The following is a 17,223-nucleotide window of genomic DNA, read 5'->3' as shown; positions in this document are numbered from 1 at the left end:
CCTGCATGTGTCTGGTGTCTGGCACATATGTGTAAGGCTATTAATGTTCAATCTACTTTTCAATTTACAGAAATAACTTGAAATGTGGAATGTTCTCAAAGTATTTTCTTTAAATCTATCCTGAGTCTCTGCGGGAAAAGCAGCTAATGGTGTCAGGGGCATGTTTCATAATAGAAATGAATTGTATTTCATTTTCAAAAAGAAGTGATTTCATTTAAATAATATTTTCAAGAGGCCGTAGTATAGCATAACTTAATACACCTTCTTGAGTCTTCATCCTCAATAATCTCCTTGGGTCAATTCAAGCATCGTGGCCAGTGTGGTGTAGTGGCCAGAGTGTTGGACTGGGAGTTGGGAGATCCGGGTTCTAGTCCCCACTCAGCCATGGAAACCCACTGGTTGACTTTGGGCTAGTCACACACTCTCAGCCCAACCCACCTCACAGGGTTGTTGTGAGGCTAAAGTGGAGAGGAGGAGGATTATGTACACCGCCTTGGGGTTCCTTGCAGGAAAAAAGGCGGGATGTAAATGCAATAATAAAAAATAAAGCCATGGTTAAGAGAGCTTTCTTAAAGATTGGCCTGATGTCTGAATTGACAAACTATTGTTTGTGATAAGTTGGCAAATCAGATATGGAAATTATGGTTTGCAAAAAATGTTTTGTGCTTACCATGGCTTTGCATGATGTCTGAATTGATGAAACTGTAGTTGTGGTCAATTCAGTTCTTATCTCCAGAGACTGCTACATCATGGAGAAGGGTGTGAACTTAGGAGAAAATAGAAAATGAAAGCAAACTGATAGCTCTTACTACAATTAGCCTATTTTTAAGTGTGGAAACTCAAACATGGTTTAGGTTCTAAATCATGGCTAACACAAACCATGGTTTGGTATGATATCCAAATTGAGCCTTAATGTTCACTTGTGAGCATCATCTTCTAAAGTAATAAGATTTAGTTGCAGTTTCTTATTACTTCCACAGTTATATACAAGTTTGTAATTTATTGTATAGTACTTCTAGGATTGGAGGCTATACTCTAGAAACCACTGATAATCCTATATACTTAAGCAACTTTAAAACAGATTAATTGTAGCCAGTATGATAGTCACACTGGAGATTAGTAAGCAGAATGTTTTATGTTGCTGTCCTAAGTATTGTACTTTGCACAGCTAATTTCTGCACTTCAGTAGCAGGTAAGAACAAATATTGTTCTTTTTGCCTTACTAAATGTGACCGTTACGATGTGAAAAGTGACTTTATCTGCCTTTATAATAAGTAACTCAAGATGGTCCAACCTTTTCCAGTGCTATGGACAGAAAGGTACCAGCAAGAACAATTTGCGAGTCCCCCTGCATTTCTGTACAAGGTTGCAGGGAGGGGAGAGACACAGGTACCAGTCACCAGTTGTAGTTGGGGTGAAATTGATTCTAGATAGAGACCTGACCGATGATTGGTTCGCTTGAAGTTAATGGTAATAATTGTATCTAGAGGTGGATCTTTGCAAATGCAACAGCAGGTGTATTGGATTGGGATCCTGATGTGTAGGATATCCCTGTGCTATCCTGAAGTTCACATGTTGTACCAAGTGATACCATGCCAACTCTACATGCTAGCTTCAAACCAGACTCTCCTTAACCCCTTCTGTCTGACCACACCTTGTTCTGTGTTGAAAGTCAGTCACTCTGAAGCTTTGTCATTCTACTGTAGATAAGATGTAGCCAATGAAAGGTGAGTGCTATTCAAATGCAAATCTAAGAGGTGAGTGAATGGTTGAGGGGTGAGGTTTAAATTTGTGGCTTAAAGGAAGAAAATCTATGTTTTAAATGTGTGCAGCACAATCCATGTTTACTCAGAAATATGTCCCACTGTTGATTGGGGCTTATTCCCAGGTAAGTGTCCATAAGTTTTTATCCTTAAAGTGCAATCCTACTGTATATTCACTTACTGTGGAATAAATCCCATTGAATTCAATGGGACGTAATTTTTGAGGAGACATGTATAGGATTGCACTGTTAATCGGATACTTGAGTTAGTTGAGGAAAGCTGGCCTGGTGAGTTGCTGAGGACCTTGCCATCTTCTCACAGTTCATCAGCATATTGGCAGAAGCATGCAGTCTAATACTTTGGAAGAAATACTGTTCTGTTGAACACTGATAGGACTTTGGAAGGAATACCTTGATCAGGTCTTGATATTAAGAGGCATGTGGATGAATGCAAAGCAAGAGAGTCAGATGGAAGAGAGAACTGATCTAGGCAGAAGCTACTGTAGCCTTTCTCATTCTGGTGCAATTCACACAATCCCCTGTGTTTCATTCAAACCTAAGGCAGGGATGGGGAAGATGTGGCCCTCCAGGTCATCCCTCACCATTGGTTATGTTGGCTAGGGCTGATTGGCGCTGCAGTCCAACAACATCTGGAGGGCCACATGTTCCCCACCACTGCTGTAAAGGAAATAGTATCTGCAAGAGCTGCAGATGGCTTATTCTTCCACTTCCCTTCAAGTTGAGAAAGTTTTTTGATTGTCATACATTCTCCAGTGGCTAAAACTTGTTTCTTGGTCCAACCTCTGGATTGGAGTTGAGCAATTGTTCTATGCAAGAGCCTCTGAAATATTCCAAATATATTAATGTGTTTCTTTCCTTTTTCAACCCAGGCTTCCTTTCTCCTTATTAAATATACTCATTTATTCGGACTTCCTTCTTATAAGGAGGCTTATCAAGGCCCTGATGGATCATAAATCATGGCTGATGCCAGTGAACTGTGTTCTGCTTGAAGGGTCACAACTACTGCAGACCTCTCCTACTGATTCAGTGGTATTTATGGCACATTCCTATGCATGGCTGTTCAACAAGCAGATCCCGCTGTGTTTAATGGGGCTCTTTCTTAAGTAAGTGGGTGTAGGATTGCAGCCTTAAGCATAGTCAAAGCCATTGGATTGACACTGGTGGATTCAGTATGCATGTATGTATCAAAACTTTGACCATCACTGGCAGTACTCAATAACTAGCACAATTAAACGCAAATATTTAACAGTTGAAGATATTATGAGAGAATTCTTCCAATCTTTTTCTATCAAGGTGTCATGCAAAAATAAAATATTTTGCAGCATCATGTAAATAACTTAATTTAATCTTCCATATACTGATGCCCTCCAATACGTTGGAATGCAATTTTCATCATACCCAGTGGAATGGCCATTGAAGGATACCAGAATGGTAGTAGAAATAATGCTGGAGTAAACTATTCAAAGTGCCTTCAAAAGGGGTAATGAAAATTAGCCCTCTTAGGGGCTGTGCATGTTTAGACAGAAGAAAAGTCCTACGGCTCCCAGCATTCTCCAGCCACCCAATGCTGCTTGGGGGAGTGCTGGAAGTTGTAGGACTTTTCTTCTGTCTATGCATGTTTAGACTTTTCCTGTCTAAACATGCATAGGTTTGCACCCATAATATGCTAGCAGCTATCGTTGTATTGTGTTCTGTGTAGTTACTTTGGCTGAAGTGCAACTTTACCTTCGGAAGCTTTAGCAGAACTCTTTTATTTTTCCTGTTGTCAGATGAATTCCCCCCCCCCCTTTATTTTATTTTTTTACTCCAAGCAGTTTTTATTAGCATCTTATTATTTCCACAGTGAAGGCTTTGTGCTTGTTAAGTGCTTCTGGGGTTGAACTGAAGGTCTTCTCTTTTTACCCTGCATATGGAATGGGAATTGCTGACAAGCCAAAAAGAATCTGCGATGTCCTGTTGTTCCACATATTCAAATTCACCCTTGACTGGCTGGAACTTGCCTAGAGTCTCCAGAAAAACGCACCCTGCAAGGGGTTATGAGAACTGACGAGGCTAACTGTTGCAGGTTATATGCAAATTCATGTAGCGGAGCATTGACACCACTTCCGTGGAAAAAAGAAGCAGCTGCGGAAGGAAACATTTGGAGTGGCAGAAAGGAGTGCTTAACCCTTACTGCACTCATCGCTCCACATTGCTCCCTGCCACTTTTCCCACATGCCCTTCCAAACCTCTATTAAGCACCCTAACACTTTACTCAAAATCACCCCATTTATAAAGCTATGTTTCTTTTAAAAAGCAGTTGTCAGTTCTTCGTTGCCTGCATTTTCATGTGGCATTCACTATCTCCCTGTATTTGCCTGGTATGATCTATCTTGATGGGCAGTGACCTTCAGTGTTCAGGCAGGGATCTTCCCTAGCCTTGCAACCTGAGATTCTTTAGCAGGAGATTCGAGGAACTGAAATTGTTCCCAGGTTCACCAGGCCTGGAAGACCACATTACAAGCACCACTGAACTCATCAATATTGAATTAAATATTTAGTTAAAGTAAATAAATATCCAGCATACCTATTTATATATGCATTCATACTTGGAAGTAAGTTCCACTGTGTTCAATGGGACTTGGTCCCATGTAGTATTTCACTTTGCTTAAAAATGGAATTCTATCATTTATTTTATTTTTTATTTTATTACATTTATATACCGCCCCCCAGCCGAAGCTCTCTGGGCGGTTTACAATGCAAGATTGTACTCTTATCAGCCCTAGCCAATGGAGAGGGGTCATGAGAGTTGTAGGCTAAAACATCTGGCTATCCCTGTTCAAGAAACATATTAAGGATGTGACCCATTTAAACTTATTGATGCCATATTTTTTTTTCAGACAAGGCCTGAAGTAAGCCAAATGAAGTCAATGGAGTGTGTCCCTTTTGGACCTTTCATTGGCTTTCAATACCATCAACCATGGTATCCTTCTGGAACACCTGAGGGGTTTGGGAATTGGGGGTACTGTGCTCCAGTGGTTCTGGTCCTACCTCTCAGGTAGGTTCCAGATGGTGATGCTTAGGGATAGTTGCTCCTCATAAAAGGAGCTGTTGTATGGCGTACCAGAAGGCGCCATCCTAGCCCCAATGCTGTTTAACACCTACATGAAAACCACTAGGAGAGATCATCCGGAGGCATGGGGCAGGATGCTATCAGTATGCTGATGACACCCAAATATATTTCTCTATGCCTTCGATAATAGCACCAGCTAAGGATAGTGTGTCTCTTCTGGATGAATGCTTGGAGGTGGTAATGGGCTGGATGAGAAAAAACAAACTGAAGATGGAGGTGCTTGCTGTGAAGGGTTCTGACCTGGGTTTGGAGGTGTGTCAACCAGTTCTGGATGGGGCTACACTCCCCCTGTAAGACTGCATTCACAGCTTGGGAGTGTTCCTGGATCCAGCACTCCAAATGACAGCCCAGATAGATGTGACAGCCAGGAGTGCCTACTATCAGCTTCCGCTGTTGCGACAGCTGCACCCTTTCCTAGGGTTGGAAGACTTAAAGACAGTACACATGCTGGTAACTTCAAAGCTCGACTTCTGCAATCACTGTACATAGGGCTGCCATTGTACCTAGTTCGGAAACTTCAATTAGTTCAAAATATGGCAGCCAGTTTGGTCACCAGTACATCTAGAGGTGACCATATTACCCCAACATTAAAATCATTACACTGGCTGCCAATTAGTTTCCAGGCAAAATACAAAGTGTTGGTCATTACCTTTAAAGCCCTATATGGTTTGGGTCCAGGTTAACTGCAGGATCACATTCTCCCATACAGTCCGCCCTGCACACTCAGGTCCTCTGAGGAGAACTTACTTCAGTCAGCCAAAACTAAGCTGAAAACTGTTACCCAGAGGACCTTTCCTTCCGTTGCCCCCAGATTGTGGAATGGTGTGCTGGAGGAGATTCGTCAACTTAACTCTCTCTCTGAATTTAAGACAGCTTTAAAGACTAGCCTTTTCTGGCAGGCCTACCCAGATGAATGTGAAACCCAAGAATTTTTAAGATGTGTTGATTTGTTGTACTAATGTTGTTCCCCGTCTTGATCCAAAGGGAGAGGCGGGTAAGAAATAAATTATTATTATTATTATTATTATTATTATTATTATTATTATTATTATTATTGGCTATCTTTCTATATGTTCATGGAACTTTGATTCAAACCCACAGATGATCAGCTGGTGTTTTAAGCCTGCTTTTTCTAGCATTTCCAACCACATACAAGGGCAAAGATGTGTTTAGAATTTTATAACTTTTATGTATCAAGTAGAAGCTTGTAGTCACACTAGTCACTAGTGATTCATTTTTCTATTTATCATCTATCTGAAACACCATTGTATACCTGTAGAGTCTAATGCATTTCCATTTGGGGTTGATGCTGTTGAACTAAACTTCAGGGTTAAAATAAGGCAAATGACAACTTTTCAGTAGAGTCCAGTATTTGTGATAGCTTTTTACTGTCACATCTTGTAAATGTAATAATTTTATTACCAAGGTGCATATTATGTACTTCCTTATTGATCGGTGAAGCATCCCTGACTTGAAAAATGAGGGTATTTAATCCTAAAGAGTGATGGGGTGGGCATTATTGGTATCTTTGCACTGGCTTTTGGCTTGATTTGGGGGTTGGGGTTGGGTATGGTATATAATTAGAAATATTGGCTTGGATTCCACGAATAGGATGGATCTCACGTCCACAAAACAAGGCTTTCCCCATCCTCTCCATCTCCCAACCCCCTGGGGCACCTTTAGGAATGGTATGGGTTATGGTGCAGTTGGCTGCAAATGGAGGGGAAAGTTGGTGGAAGTTGCCTTCCCTTTTATGTGGACAGAAGAGGAATGTGAGAGTCCAGCCATGGTGAATGACTGCTGTGGCTGGTGTGCTTAGCGCTCAATTTCTGGTTCTCTCTCCTTCAGTAACAAGTACCAGCTTTCTGGCATATCCTTCCTGTTTGTTTGGACAAATATCTTAGAATGTCCCTTATTTGGCTATTATCCCACTACTGTTCGTCTGCCATTATAAGAATTGAATTCTTTTACTAAAGAGTTGCACGCCACACCAGAAAATACATTGAAATGTGGCTATGAACATGGGATTGAATCTAACCCAACTTGGTTTCAATAGGATTTATTAGTCATTACGAATCACATTGATTTCTATAGGGCTGAAATACAGTGAACTTTGCTGGATTTCAACCCATGGATTAGCTGAAAGGGAGGGTCAGTTTTCCCTTGAAATGAAAATATCCTTGGCTCCTCTCTCCAGCACCAACCCCTTTTGACTCTCGCTGGTCTTGTTGAACATCATCAGATGAGCGTTTTGTTGCACACTCGTTACTGGCTGCTCATGGCCTTTCGTGGGTCCTTTTGACAACACTGTCTGCCTATCACTCCTAGTCTTTTTTCCGTCATAAAATAAGACAGAGAAAATCAATTGTGGGGGGCGATAGTGAAACTTGCCGCCATTTCCTGCTGGGGGCAGGAGAAGCAGTGCAATAAAAATGCCCACTGAATGGGCTATGTGGTTGTTGCTTGCTTCCTCTTATTTCCACCTGTGAAGGAAGAGGAAGCTGTTTGTCACTATTGTGGGACAACTGCAGGAGGCAAAGCGATGGTAGGGAAACACGATCCCACCCCCATCTGATGACGCTCTATCTGGATCTTTACTTCAAGCGAGTGCTGCCACCCTCTCTTCCCTTCAGTCCTAATCAGCTGGCCATGTTTGTGAGATCTGCATTGCTCCCTCCTGAGTTTTGGTCCCCGTTTGCTGCCTTATCACTTATACAGAAAAGTGTCAAGGGAGGAGGTGTATTGGCTACTGTCCAAATAAAACAAATAGAGTAGAAGAAGTTGGCCTGTTGGCTTTTACTACTCAGTGGAGAAACTGAGACTTTCATTTTCATGGTTAAAGGTTCTCCAACCTCTCTAGATTCTTTCTGATTCCTCTCAGCTAGCTTAAAGTAAATTCTGGCCATGCTTGTGAAGGAGGACAGACTTTTGTGAGGAGACATGTAGGACCAGGGCTGGGCAGAGGGGGGAGGCAGTGGGGCCAGTTGGCATGGGCCTACGCTTTTGAGGGAGCCTACTCAATGGTGCAAGGACGTTTGAATGGATCGGCAGTTTTGAACATTAACATTGACAAGGTAAAGTTGCTTGATTTTTCTGTTGTTGATGAATTTGCCCAAAGAAAAGCACGTAAAGCATTTCTGAAAGTGAAGAAGTGATTTTTTTATAAACATCTTAAAAGTGCTTGCCATTACCTTTTTTTATAAATTGTTCTAGTTCATATGTATTTAGAACAGATTTAAAAATACTTAACGAGCAGTTTGAAATGGGGCCTGCATTTCCCGTCTGGCCCCCGGGCCTATTACCAGCTTTGCCCGGCCTTGGACATTACGATAGGTTTCGTTTTTCTGGTATTCTACATGGCTGTGTGTGCATGGTTTAGCATTGTTTTGGGGTATATTTCATTAGGAGACAGCCCACGATCCCAAGAAGATGAAACATCTATGTATACTGTAGGTGAAAATGCAAAGAGCAATAATGGCTCATCAAGGGACAAGCCAAATTGTAAAGAACTGCCCGCCCCCCCCCCCAAAAGGCTGCTAGGCATGACATGGTGAAGAGTTTAATCCAATGGTAGAATGGGTCTATTGAAATGAATGAGATCTAATTTGGTTACAACCCCTATTCTCAGTGTCTCAGTGAAACTATAACAACGTATATTACCATTAAACAGTCCTTTAAAAAGTATATTGATATATGATTGGTTATTTTCAGAGTATATATATTTAGTTTACTAAGAGAATTAATGAAACTATTATTTTTATATCATGCATTAATAGTTCAGAAATGGATTCTGGAGCCACATACAAAATTAAGATGGGCTTCCAATTTTCTCCACAGCAAAAATATGTAACAGTGTTTTCTCTTGCTCTATAATTACAAAATTCCAAATTCCCCTCTTTCTTTTATATTAAAGTTTTCTTCTTATTCATTCAATCCATAGATAAACTAATCATTATTTTCTAGATCCTGCAGAAAGTTTATAAAAGGTTTCCATTCAGATCTGAACGTAGATGTTGACTTTTCTCTAATTATTGACGTAAGTTTTGCCATCTCTGCCAACTCCAACATCTTCAATAGCCATTCCTCCATCGTAGGTACTGTTGTGCCTTTCCATTTTTGTGCATATAGTAGTCTCGCTGCCTTTGTCATATATAAGAATAATTAATAGTTCAGAAATGGATTCTTGAGGTGGCTTACAAATAAACATCCAGTCATCATCATCATCTTCATCAAATAGCAGACATAAGAAACAAATTAACTAAGTCCATTGCACATAAGCAGCCTTAAGAAAGATTCCACATTTTTCTGTGCAGCCTCCTAAATCTGGTCAATGAATATCAATGTATCTGCCGTATTAGATTGAAGAGCTCAAGCTATATCTGGGATTTTATTAATTTTAGGCTGCAATTTTTAAAATCCATACTTACTTGGAAGTAATACCATTTACACAAGTATTTACTCTTAGATAAACATGGTTTGGATTGTGCTGTTAGTCTTACTTTAAACAAAATTACAGCACATGCATACAAATAGTGGCTGCAGTATACTTTCTTTTGTAAGAAGTGCTTCATGGCAGACAAGTTTTATTCCAGTCTTCAGCAACAAGGTCCCTCTTGCCTTTTTCAAATCTATTCTTTAGCGGCTATTGCAGGGAATCATGAATGATATTTTCGGCCCAAAAAAGATACCTCTGAAAGACATTGGTAGAAGTTTAAATTAGAAAGTGTGGTATAAGTATTACTTGATAATTCCATCATTGTTAGGTATCTAAAGTGGCTTACCAGAATGATAAAGATAGACTAAATAAAACCAAATACAGAACACAAAACAATAAAAGCAGACAGTTTATAAAGACAGCAGTCAAATTCAAAGCAAGAAACAGCAATGGGGGGTGAAGATCAAATACTGTAGGAACCTGATTTTTTTAAAAAAAATCTTTAGCAACTGCCTAAAGACAAAAAGTGAAGGGGTCTATGCGATAATCTGTCTCTAAGCCATTTTGAGATTTGAGCTTCTTTAAAAGAGCAATTTATAGCACACTCCTTGCTGGTTATTCACGGATGTTCGTGGATCCTTTTGATGATGCAGTCAACCTTTCTGCACCTCTCCCACTTATTTTCTCCGTTTTAGCATCACAAAATAAACCTCAGAAAACCCGGCTCTTCTGAGGATGCACTATAAAATGCCCAGTAGAGGGCGCTGTCCCATTGAAATGTACAGGCCACGTCATCGCTGCTCTCTTCTCCATGTAATTGTGCTTCAAATGTGGAATAGAGCAAGGGTAAGGAAACATAATCCCTCCCCTCATCTGAAAATACCCTCAGACCCTCCGATGAGGCTTTCATTGTACAATTGCCCTGCTTCAAACAGAATTTTAGGAATGTTGGTGGTTTCCAAATGACATCACCTATCTGTAACCCTCCAATGTTTCCCTACTACTTCTGTATTTTTTCTTACTAGAAATAATCCATTAAGTAGGGCAAGGTGGAACAGCTGCACAATGGTGGCTTCTAGATGTTTTGGACTTCAACTCCCATCAGCCTCAGTCAGCTTGGGCAATGGTTGGGAATGCTGGGACTTGTAGTTCAAAACATGAATAGAGCCCCAGTTAGAGGAAGGGTGAATTAGTAGCTCTAGGGGCTGTGTCCATCTGGAAGCTTGCTCATCGAGTAGAAAAAGTATTTTACACGGAACCAGGAAATGGATAGGCAACAAGGCAGATCTTTTAACATTGAGGTGATACAGTCCAATAAATGCCCCCTAGATAGCAATCTGGTAGCTGCATTTAGGACGGATAGAAGTGTCCAGGCTGTTTTTAAATGTCTACAATGAAACTGAAGGGATGACTTGTCAATTTGCAGCCTGCAAACATACCAGGCTTGTGGTGGGTTTTTTTTTTAATCAATTAGTTTTAATTATGTATGGCCATAGACTGGATTGTGGCCCTGGGTGCTTTCAGATGAGGCTTTCATTGTGCCTCATTCATGGAATTTTGGGAAGCTGCCATCACGTTCCACTTGAAATCCTCCTGTGTTTACTCAGCACTTATTCCATCATTTTTCTTACCACAAACAAATGCTGAGAAAGGAAAGATGGAATAGGTAAACAATGCCTTTGCTGGGAACTCTAGGAAACATCTGTCTGGAAGAACCCTTTCTCTTGCATTTTTTTTAATTGTCTTGCAAAGTTTTGTTTTTAATAAATGAATAAATTTATTATGGTCATTGACCAGAACCAATAAAAACATTATGTTTTTAATAAAAAAAAGACTTACTTTGGGCAGCAGAGTAATTCATTAAAATTGCAATAACAGACCATCTCGCAACCTTTTCCTTCCCAAAAGTGATCTTGAAGATGCCCGTCAATTGGCCGAAGACTGGCCACTCCCTCTGGGATGTTGTGGCAGTTGTGGTCTTTCAATATTTTCCTGTAACAGGAGAGGCGGCCGGATGGTGTCAGGTTGGCCCCAAGCAGCAGGCTCAGGAAGAGAAGAGCAGAGAGCATCTTTGTTCTTTTATCCTCGCAAGACATTGGAAAGGGTGCTGGAGGGGAAACAGAAACCGATTAGGTGACAGGATGAAAACACTCATTACCTTGGATTTATTCCTTCATGGGTGGACAATCTACAGCCCTCGGCAGATTGGGATCTGTTCCTCTCTAGGCACCCCCTAGGCAGGGAGGAAGAGGGGAAGAGAGAAAAGGCAATAAGGGATGTTGGAGAGAGGGTGACAGAAAGGGAAAAGGGGTAGTAGAGAGAGAGAGAGAGAAGGGGGTGGCCCTGACAAATAATCTCCAGGAAGTGGCTAAAAAACCCAAAAAGTTTCCACTCCCATGCTTTAGTTCAGTGGTTCCTATAAGTACTTGAGTACCCCTCAAGAGTTTGAGTTTCAGGTGCTAGAAATAGAATTCCAGAATTTTGTAAAGGTCTCTTTAAAAAAAAAAGCCTTCTGTAGATTAAGATTGGGAAGAAACTAAATGAATGTGGACAGTTGGAAAACTGTTGCAGCAGGTCATACCAACAAAGTTTAGTGAGTGGAGCAAAGAGACTGTTTTAATTGGAAGATGTGTTGCTTGCTAAACCACGGATCTTGACTCAAGCGGTGTTTTCAGATCCAAGTTCTGCCACAAATAGTTAAAACTCTCTCTCTCTCTCTCTCTCTCTCTCTCTCTCTCTCTCTCTCTCTCTCTCTCTCTCTCTCTCTCATATATCTCAGTGGTTAAGGTAGCAGAGCTTGGTAATATATTTCAGAGAAATCCTGGAGTGTGGAAGCCAATATTCATGAACTGCTCTATTTCCTTAGCTGCCAGATAGCCCCACCCTGAGCACTTTTCAGGGTTCTGCCATCTTTGGCTCCTCCTCATCCAACATTGTGAATCCAAACTGGCTTAGCGGTCACAGGTTTCCCTCAGAGGACCTGGTGCGGGTAGCCTCGTGAGGCAATGCAGAGTATTCTTTTGTGGCAGGGTGATTCTAGGAGTGCCAGCCCAGGGCCGCTTTTGCCCCAGCGCTTCCATTGGTGCAAACAGGTCAGCATCCTGTGCCTCTTCAGCAGCCTGCAGCATTATGCCGACACTGTGCTTGCTGTGCGGGCCCTTAGTTCAGTGTGCCTTCTATTCTCTGTTCCTTATCTAGTCAACATGGTGGTTGACAGTGAGGAGGAATCTGTGACCATGGCCAATTGCATCCCAAGTGCATTGGATAAGTTGTGTGTGGCAGCATGTTGCCACTTGCATATCCAGTCATGCTCTGTGGTGGCTTTTGGGGCTCTGAGTGGTAGGCTTTGTTCCATTTTCTGACCTATTTTGTTTTTAATGCAGTGCTTTAGACTGGGGGTACAGAACCTCAGGAGACAAATCAGACCCCCTGGGATGTTTGAGATGGCCATTCCCCCTGACCCTGGCCATGACTGATCATTTAGGGGCTTCCTGGCTTCTGTGTAGTTTTTCCTCCATTCTAAAAGGTTGAAATGGCTCTTTTAAGGCTTAGTTAACTGGCTTAGCTTTAAGCAACAATATGCTGCTATTGTTGTTTACTTCCTCTTTCAAAAGAGGAAATAATGAGGGACAAACGTGTGGGTGGAGAAGCGACAGTAAGCAAACATGATTTTCCCCGTGTGATGATTCTCTTTATCAGTATAAGGAGATATCATAGGGGTGCTTGAAAAATTTGATCTGTGCAAATTCATATACAAAATGAGCTGTTAACACCTCTTGGACTATCGTGCAAATTGGAATTTAGCAATCTGGCAGATTTTGCATTTCTCCAAATATTCTCAGTACTTTGCATGTATCAAAATAGATACTTTACATTTTGAGATGAAATATGAATTTAAATGCCTATTTTCAGATAAAATACACATGGAAGTATGCATTTAAATATGTATTTTAAGAGGTTTTTTTTTTAATAGCAGAGATTAATGTGGAAATTCAGCGGGTAAATAGATGCCAAAATGACATCAACCAGAAAAAGACAGATTTGGCCATCCCTAATCCACCTTTATGGGTTTTTGGAATGTTGCTTACTAGAGATGATTACAATGTAACAACTAGACAAATATCCCAGAGTTTTAAGGACACCCCACCCACCCCGGCTAAACTCCAAATCCTGTAATTGAGGGAACTGGGCAATGGAGAACCATTGATGTTATTTCTTCATTGCATTCTAGGTCTCACATTGTCTAAGCTCCTGGCCTCTATTTTGAGGTACATTTCATGCCCTGAGTTTTGACTTGAGTCCAAAGATCCCACTTGTTTTCCTGGTAATATGGGTACATTGGACTGTATGCAGCAAACTCTACCTTTCAAGCTAGTGGAAACGTAAAATAGCATTTTTGATATTTGTATCCTGTCCACTTCAAGGGATGTCCCATTTTCAGACATTTCTAGTAATCAGGGTGACTTGGGTTTATCTTCCTTTCCAGCTAGAGATATTCTAATAATTTTGATACTATATGTATATAATGTGTGTACACACAAATATATTGATGTATATGTATTTTAATATATTTAATACTGCTCTGCATAAATCTGTTCAACAATAAATTAATGCATTGAACTACTCTAGTTTCTGAAAATTGAATGTGTCAACCTCCCCTTTAATTTGCCAAGGCACAGTCGGTACATTATGTGTGATGGTGAGGACAGCAGCTAATCCACTAAGGACTGGGACTCCATGAATCGCTTCTTTGTGGAGACTATCAATGCAACGATTCTTTACAAGGGCTAATTTTTTAAAAAAATATTAAACTCCATTTAATTTCTTTAAAGAAACCAGAATATACATGTCTTTAAATCCTTCATACTTTTGTTCCACAATAAGGCTCAGCACAGCATTCTGTGGTGTCACGTTTCCTTAAAGTTCTATTTCTACATTTCATGCACCGCCTTCCCTTGGCTCTGTAGTGAAGGCTTTTAAGCAAATGTTTATTTCTACTCCTATACCCACCACTCTGTAAAGCGTAAGGAGTCACTAGATCATCTGAATGTGTTCAGCTGCCTCTGTGTAGCATGTGACTTCAGTTTTAGCTCTTACAATCATCCCAGAGCGAATTAATTAAGGGTAATTTAAAAACAGAGGGAGAGAGACATACCTTAGCGGTTTGCTTCTGTTCCTTGCCTCCTTGCCAGTTGTGTCTTTTCAAATGCTCAAGCAAGCTGAGAGTGGAGCTGAAGGGAGATGAGTGGAAAAGCCAGCCTAAGAGGACCTCCTGGAGAAATGCTCCTTTGTTTGTCCTGACGCCTGTTTCTCAGTGACAGACTGTCTCCTCTGTCCAGCCAGGGGCTGAACTGTGAAAAGTGCCTTCTTCAGTTCACATCCTGCATTGACAAGACAGAAACGAAGAAGCCCTTTCCCTACAGAAACCCACCCGTCTGCGCACAATTTCAAGCATAACAGAAAGGGGAGGGAACCCATGTGCAATGTGATAGCAAATGAATGGAAAAGCTGTGTGCATGTGGGTGAATAGGAGAGAGAGGGGAGAGGGCATTAGGGTCACACTTGAAAAGGGAGCTCTGACCTGTCTAGCATGAATAGCTTCTGCATGTTTGCTCAGGAGTAAGTCCTCCTGAGTTCCTTGGGGCAATAATGGCCAAGTAAGCCTGTTTAGGACTGTATTCTTAGGCTGCCTCATGAAATCCTTTTTGTCAACATGAGCAGTGTGTATCTGTATATTGTTTACACACACACACTCCTGTGTGTTCACACAAGCAATTGTGATGCATAGATGTAGTCAGCAAGAATTGGCCTGGCTGTGGCAGCTGGATCATGAGCTATCTTGATTTCTGGAATTTCTGCAGATTCCATTTATTTTTCTTTATCTCTCCCTCCCCTTCAGCATTGATTTTAGGGTTGTTTACATGGTTCAAAGGGGGGCTATATCAAATCTGAAACAAACAAAAATGAGCTGGCAGAGTTAGCAGTATGTGAAAAGCACTTTAAACACAGTCTCTGCAAAGAAAGTAATACTGACACCAAGCAAGTGACTTCTTACCTAAAGCTTCATCCCACGTACCTGCTTCCCTCGGATTATCCCCTAGCGCTAAGCTTTCACGGTTGTTGTTGTTTTTGCTACGGGGTGACAGCGATCCTTTGCATACCAAGAACTGAGTTTAAGGGGGGAAATGTAAAAAATCATTAAAAAATCAACGGATGACCCAATCTGATTCAAATTTGGTATGCTTAAAGCTCTCCTTAATATATATTACTGTGCCAGTTTTGGTGTCTTTATCTTTAAAGCTTACGCAGATGTAAGCATTCCTTTAAAATCCTGCTCCTGCACCCCAACAGCGGCTCGGAAGATATGCTCAAAATGTAGGGGCTAAATACGGTGAATCTTTTTGCTTTATTGCACAATTAAGGCAGGATGCATGGGAGTACTTCATAATCAAAGCAGATTATAAGGTGGAAAACTTCTGAGTCCTTTGCATGCAATTTGCAGTGATTGCACAGTATAACGCTGGTGTGATAAAGCTCCTAGTTTCTACCTGCTTCCCTGTTGACAGGGAAGGCTCCATAGAAATGCAATGGCAGAGAACCTCATAGCGTGGGCAGGGTGCAATTTTAATCCCCTTGTAGTATACTGAGAGAGTGAGTGAAAGCTTCTTGCCCAGCACATCCTGACGGGGATGAGAATTAGGTCCTCTCACTTCTCGGGTGATCCATGCAACTGAGGAGCAGACAGAGCCCAATTTTCATCCCGATTGTGGTGTTAGGGAAATTCCCCTAACCCGATAGGGAAGGAACGACTTCAACAACCAGTCCAGATGCAGCGGCTCTTTATTTACTACGCGCGTAAAAGAAAGGCCCACTTCGTACAAACCGGTGGCGAAAACTCTACCCATCATCCACATCAACATACTTTTATAACCTTCCAAGCTCCTCCACACGTAAAACAATCCCTCCTCCCATCTTCTATTGATTACATATTTTCCACATTTTCCATAAACAAAACTGTTCTCCTTAAAACAATGCCCTATATTGTGACAACGGTGTCCAGTGTATGTAACTCCTTGTACTTCGATAAGACCCTTGCCGAGGTCAGCCGAAAGTGTCTCCAGCCATCTGCGAGCCACTTCTCGGTGCCCACTTGATAATGTCTTGTTGATAAGGCATAGAGATGCCTCTATGTCTGGGGAATATGGAAACTTGTTTCTGGCCTCAAGGGTTTGTTTCTGATATGGTTTCGGAACTGTAACCTTTCCCTTATGTCAGATTAGCAGGACGCAAGAGTGGCCGAAGGGTTTAGGGTAACGTTGAGGAGAAAACAAAGACGTGGCACTTTTGTGTCTCTTCAAATGGAGGCACGAAGGAGGGAGCCAGGAAATGGATGTGCGTGCTTCTGTGCTTTTATTCACATTGGAATGAGGGGTTTTCAGGTTTCCTTATCAGTGGCATGCTGGGCAGGAAGCATCTGCTGGTGACCACTGTTCCACACAACCCAGCTTATGTGCAGTTGCTCAGCCTTGGATTTGATTATTCTTTTCTTCTCACATCAGTCCGTTGGTTTCTGTTCACCACTCTGCCGCAAAGATCATCTTCTTGGCTCGCCGCTCCGACCATGTTACTCCGCTTCTGAAATCTCTTCATTGGCTTCCAATTCACTACAGAATCCAATATAAACTTCTCCTGTTAACCTTCAAAGCTTTTCACGGTCTAGCTCCTTCCTATCTCTCCTCTCTCATCTCACACTATTGCCCCGCTCGTGCTCTTCGCTCCTCTGATGCCATGTTTCTCGCCTGCCCAAGGGCCTCTACTTCCCTTGCTCGGCTTCGTCCATTCTCTTCTGCTGCCCCTTACGCCTGGAACGCTCGTCCAGAACATTTGAGAACT

At 41.5% G+C, this 17,223-nt stretch overlaps 1 protein-coding gene across 1 annotated transcript; it reads right to left on the bottom strand.

The window, feature by feature from the left end:
- Positions 1 to 9,530: 9,530 nt before the first annotated feature.
- SCRG1 (stimulator of chondrogenesis 1) lies at positions 9,531 to 11,399 on the bottom strand. The gene is made up of 2 exons (XM_063135558.1): positions 11,170 to 11,399; positions 9,531 to 9,585 (listed from the first exon to the last, which is right to left on the bottom strand). Exons 1-2 carry the CDS (start codon positions 11,397 to 11,399, stop codon positions 9,531 to 9,533), a joined length of 285 nt encoding a protein of 94 aa, XP_062991628.1.
- Between the last annotated feature and the right edge of the window lie 5,824 nt (positions 11,400 to 17,223).

The sequence above is a fragment of the Elgaria multicarinata genome, chromosome 10 (genome assembly GCF_023053635.1).
Source record: "Elgaria multicarinata webbii isolate HBS135686 ecotype San Diego chromosome 10, rElgMul1.1.pri, whole genome shotgun sequence".
Taxonomy (NCBI): Eukaryota; Metazoa; Chordata; class Lepidosauria; order Squamata; family Anguidae; genus Elgaria; species Elgaria multicarinata.
Note: the sequence above shows the minus strand (reverse complement) of the source record. Positions and strands in the feature narration are given on the sequence as shown.

Bases quoted from the DNA above. Each gene is read 5' to 3' on its own strand.
- SCRG1 (XM_063135558.1), bottom strand. From the start codon at position 11,399: ATGCTCTCTGCTCTTCTCTTCCTGAGCCTGCTGCTTGGGGCCAACCTG. The intron at 9,586-11,169 runs GTAAGTCTTTTT...AATGTCTTTCAG, and splicing joins GAATTACTCTGCTGCCCAAA to AGGTATCTTTTTTGGGCCGA.